The 5120-nt window shown below is 48.1% G+C and overlaps 2 protein-coding genes across 2 annotated transcripts; both read left to right on the forward strand.

Annotated features, from left to right (window-relative positions):
* The first annotated feature begins 393 nt into the window (after positions 1–393).
* On the forward strand, positions 394–1835 carry LOC131244651 (glucan endo-1,3-beta-glucosidase 2-like). Its single transcript, XM_058244149.1, has one exon. The coding sequence runs from the start codon at positions 402–404 to the stop codon at positions 1539–1541; it is 1140 nt and encodes a 379-aa protein (XP_058100132.1). The 5' UTR covers positions 394–401; the 3' UTR covers positions 1542–1835.
* Positions 1836–3517: 1682 nt separating this feature from the next.
* LOC131244652 (glucan endo-1,3-beta-glucosidase 2-like) lies at positions 3518–4813 on the forward strand. The gene has a single exon (XM_058244150.1). It carries the CDS (start codon positions 3556–3558, stop codon positions 4699–4701), a length of 1146 nt encoding a protein of 381 aa, XP_058100133.1. The 5' UTR covers positions 3518–3555; the 3' UTR covers positions 4702–4813.
* The last annotated feature ends 307 nt before the right edge of the window (positions 4814–5120 follow it).

Here is a 5120-nt window from a genome sequence, read left to right on the forward strand (position 1 = left end):
ATGCAGCCAATCCGATGAGTTGGTCAGAACATGCCCATGCTGGATCTATCTGCTGAATACCCATCGCCTTGCATGTGCTGACACGTGTGGTACGAATAAAAGAACTGCTGAATACCCATCCACCTCGCGCGTGCAAGCCCTAACCGGCCGTTCCCGCCTAAAGAACTGCACCAAACTGAACAAGACCTACCGCAACGCGCACTGTGCGTACTACGCACCCCAGATGCCGCCACGTGGCTAACCGAAGCACAGCTTAGATGGAAGGGAGGTCCTTCTACCGGTATGCGCATCGCGCACCCATGCGCACTATATAAGGACCTCCCAATGTATTTCATCCCACTTCTTTCAAATCTCCCAAAACACCGAACCGAAATAACAGTCTTCAGCCCCCTTCCAAGAACATGCGCCTCTCCTGCAAGAACCTTCTCTTCTCCTTGCTCGTCTCCGCTCCCGTCATCCTCATCCTCGTCGACTCATCTGACACACCCATCGGCTCATCCAATCCGTCCATCGGTATCACCTACTCCCGACACCCCACCTCCGATCTCCCCCGCCATGATCACGTCATCTCCACCCTACAATCGCTAGGCGTGGCCCATGTCCGACTTCTTGATCCCGATCCTGAAATCGTCCGCGCCTTCTCTAACTCAGGCATCTCGCTCCTCCTCTCCATCCCAAACACTTACATCCATGCCATCGCAGCCAACCAAACCAGTGCCATCCAATGGCTCTACATCCATGTGGTCCCCTTCTACCCCCAGGCCAACATCACCACCATCTCCGTCGGCAATGATATCCTCACCTCCTTCCCTGAGCTCTCCACCTCTCTGCTGCCCGCCATCCGGAATGTCTATATCGCCCTCCGTAAGCTCGGGATCCGCAAGATCTCGGTCTCAACTACACATTCCTTCGACGTAATCACAAGCCCATTCCCACCCTCGGCTGCTGAATTCAGAAAACCCGCTGCGGAATGGATCATGAAGCCGCTTCTGGATTTCATCTACGCCACCAACTCGTCGTTCTTGATCAACGCCTACCCATACAAGCTATGCAGATCTAATGTGCAGGTCCCGACCAGATATGCTCTGTTTCTCAATTTTCCGGAAAAGCAATGCTGGAACCTGTTCGATATGATGGTCGATGCGGTTATCAGTGCGATCCACAAGGCAGGCCACAAGGACATACCTGTGGTTGTGACAGAAACGGGGTGGCCCAGTGATGGGGACGCGACTGAGCCGCGAGCGAACAAACTGTTTGCGAAAATGTACAATGCAGGTTTGGTAAAGCATCTGAGGTCGGGCCTCGGAACGCCGCTGCGGAAGGAAGGAGCCAAAGAGACTTACATATTTGAGCTGCTCGACGACGAAACGAAGCAAGGGCCTGAATCGGATCGGCACTGGGGTATTTTCAATCGGAACATGAGGATGAAGTACAAGATTGATTTCTCCGGTTTAGATCGATACGATGGGGCGCAATTGGTGAAGAAGGTGTTGAATTTCTGTTTGATAATTGCACTGATGTTTGCCGTTGTGGAAAGATAATCTGTAATTAGTCATTGTGAAATCAGGCTGCAAGAAATTTTCTTCTTTTCTTTCTTCATTTTTTTTTTTCTTTTGAAGGAAAATGGGTCCATCTGTAAATTCAAATTTCTCAATGCAATTGGATTCTTTTTTCTTTATTTCTTTCTTGAAGGTAATGTATACAAATTCACTTGTTGCTGATTGCAATTTGACAGGGTCGTGTTTGGGCAGGGCATCCTCCAAAATCTGGATTACCTTGTTTTGCCAAGCTGCACATCGTGCCCGAAGGCCGAGAGTGGCACTTTCTCCTGACAAAATCCCAGTTCGGGGCGTTTTGCTAGAAGCAAGACGTGCCTAAATGGGATTTTTGAAGAGAAGCATCAATCACAATCTCAAAGAATTTCCTGTCTAAACGAACCCTCAGTTTTGTTTTTGATTTGTGAATGAGTTCCTTTAGGGTCTGTTTGGATGGCCACGCAAGTCCCAAGCCTGATAGAGCTGGTGGAAGGGACAATAGGACAGACTGCTCCTCGCAGGTGTTTCTGTGGTTCGACCAAACACTCTGGCCATTGGACGATGAGATAGAACTCCTGAACAGCAGACTCGAAACAGGCCTTGATTCCTTGCATGGGAAATGATATCTGCAAATTCTGCGGTTTCCTTGGAAATGGCAAGCTGAAGTCCATACGCAAACACATGCAGGTCCAGATGATCAATGGTCTGGATCCCACGCAAAGCGTGTCATGTTGGCATTTCGCATTATGATAATCCATGCCCATCATCACTGGTGAAGAGAGATTTGGTATGCTTCCGAACCACCCATTTGATAGGCCACCTCTTAGATGAGTAGCTCGTCCTCAGTCACCAAGCCAATCAGGTGTAGTGGAGACCAACTTCCAATTGGGAGATGGGCCATTGATTCGATGGTATGGATGTCTTAGCATTCACCAATCCAAAGTGGTTTATCATCTATTAGAAATGGTGGCTGGTTCTTTGATAGTAGCTTACCTTCTGCATGCAGCCCTTGCACAAGCACCACGATCCAAATCGTCCAAATCATAGGCTTTTAGTTGGATGGCGGATGAGCCTCAAAACTGCTCCATCAGATAACCCTAGCCTCTAATATTTGGTGGACATTTGCCCGTTGAATTTGGACCGTTGACTGTTTCCACTAGACAACTACTAATAATAAAAAATCAGGGCCAAGTTATGCCCAATACGCAATGGTGTCCTCTATCTTCCTTTTATTTTTTGTTGACACGGATTCTCCTCGACCGGAGAGGATTAGGTGAGACCCCGGCCGGCCTCACCCACGACAGTGCGACCCTTACCGTGGGGCCCACCTTGATGTATGTATTCTGCATCCATGCCATGCATCCGTTTTTTTAGATCATTTTAGGGTGTTATGGTAAAAATGAAGCAGATCCAATTATTAGGTGGACCATACCGTAAGAAAGATTGGATTTGCCTCATTTTTGGGCTCATGCCTTAAAATGATTTGACAAAATGAATTTACAACCTGTATGAAACACATGGATTATAATAGAGCCAACAAAGTTTAGCCACGTAGGATGGTACTCAAGCGAATTGTTTCAAATGCCATTCATTTTTTTTAAAAAAACCAAAGTTAGAAATTACTTTATAGTTGACAACATGTAATTGTGACTAAACCAACTGTCCCTAAGTCAAACCCCCCCGTAGAGCTTAATTATCATGAAGTAAAAGTATGCTTAGTACCTTCGTGAACATAGCCAAAACACTAAGGGCCTGTTTGGATTGACGGTCGGGATTGATTTGTATCGTATTAAATGTCGAGATAAGCCATATAATATGTTTGACACGGAGTTGAAACGCGGGGTCTACCATCCCCGCACATACGTGGCGCAGCGTAGGAAAAAACAGCGCCCTATATCCGGTATGCGCATAGCGCACCCTTGCGCACTATATAATCAGCACCCATTGCATCTCGGCCCACTTCTTTTGAATCTCCCAAAACTCAAAACTGAAATAACAGTCTCAAACCCCTACCAAGAACATGGCGCTCTCCTCCAAGAACCAACTCCTCTCTCTCCTCCTTCTCATCCTCTCCTCCTGTATCCTTATCCCCGAACCGACGGTCGTCTCATTCAATCCGTCCATCGGTATCACCTACTCCAGGCACCCCACCTCCAATCTCCCCCGACCTGATCGGGTCGTCTCCACCCTCCGATCGCTCGGAGTGACCCATGTCCGGATCCTTAATCCCGATCATGACATTATCCGCGCTTTCTCCTACTCAGGCATCTCCCTTCTCCTCTCCATCTCAAACACTTACATCCATGCAATGGCGGCTAACCAATCCCAAGCCGTCCAATGGCTCTACCGCAATGTTGTACCCTTCTACCCCCGGGCCCACATCACCACCATCTCTGTTGGCAATGATATCCTCACCTCCTCCCCTGATCTCACTGCCTCTCTGATTTCTGCCATCCGACACGTCCATCTTGCCCTCCATGATCTCGGGATCCGCAAGATCTTGGTCTCAACTACACTTCCCTTCGACATCATCACAAGCCCGTTCCCGCCCTCGGCCGCTGAATTCAAGAAACCCGCTGCGGAATGGATCATGAAGCCGATCCTGGATTTCATCACCACCACCAACTCGTCGTTCTTGATCAACGCCTACCCATACAAGCTGTTCAGATCACACCCAGAGGTCCCTATCGGATATGCTCTGTTTCAACAGAATCCCTTCAATTTCCGTGAGGACCCGACGACGGGTGTCCAGTACCGGAACCTGTTCGATGTGATGGTTGATGCGGTGAACAGTGCTATGGCGGCAATGGACCACAAGGGCATACCTGTAATTGTGACAGAAACGGGGTGGCCGAGCGATGGGGATGTGAATGAGCCTGAAGCGAACAAACAGTATGCGAGCATGTACAATGTAGGTTTGGTAAGGCATCTGAGGTCAGGCCTTGGGACGCCGATGCGGAGGGAAGGGCCCACAGAGACTTACATATTTGAGCTGTTCGATGAGGATATGAAGCAAGGGCCGAGATCGGATCGGCACTGGGGTGTTTTGAATCGGAACATGACGATGAAGTACCCGATTCCTTTCTCCGGTTCAAACAGATGCTTTGTGGCGCTTTTGAAGCAGATGGTGGTGAGTTTCTGTTTGATGTTTGCGTTCTTGGTGTAGGAAGATCTGTAGTTAGTCCTTGTGGAATCAGGTGGCAAGAAATACAATTTTCTTCTTTTCTTTCTTCAGTTTTTTTGATGGAAAATGTGTACATCTGTAAATTGAAATTGCTCAATGCCAATGGTTCCTTTTCTTCTTCTTCTTCTTCTTCTTCTTCTTCTCTCTCTCTCTCTCTCTCTCTCTCGGGAAATGTCAACAGATTCACTGATTGCTGATTGCAATCCGAAAGAGTTGTGTTTGGGCAGGACATCCTCCAAAATCTGGATTACCTTATTTTGGTGGGCCCCACGTCCTCCTTGTCAGATTGGTGTCCGAAGGCCAGAGACTGGTGCTTTCTCCTGTCAAAATCCCAGTTCGGAGCGTTTTGATAAAAGCTGGATGTTCCAAAATGTAATTTTAAGGAGATGCATCAGTCAAGA

The sequence above is a fragment of the Magnolia sinica genome, chromosome 4, assembly GCF_029962835.1.
Source record: "Magnolia sinica isolate HGM2019 chromosome 4, MsV1, whole genome shotgun sequence".
In the NCBI taxonomy this organism is placed as follows: Eukaryota; Viridiplantae; Streptophyta; class Magnoliopsida; order Magnoliales; family Magnoliaceae; genus Magnolia; species Magnolia sinica.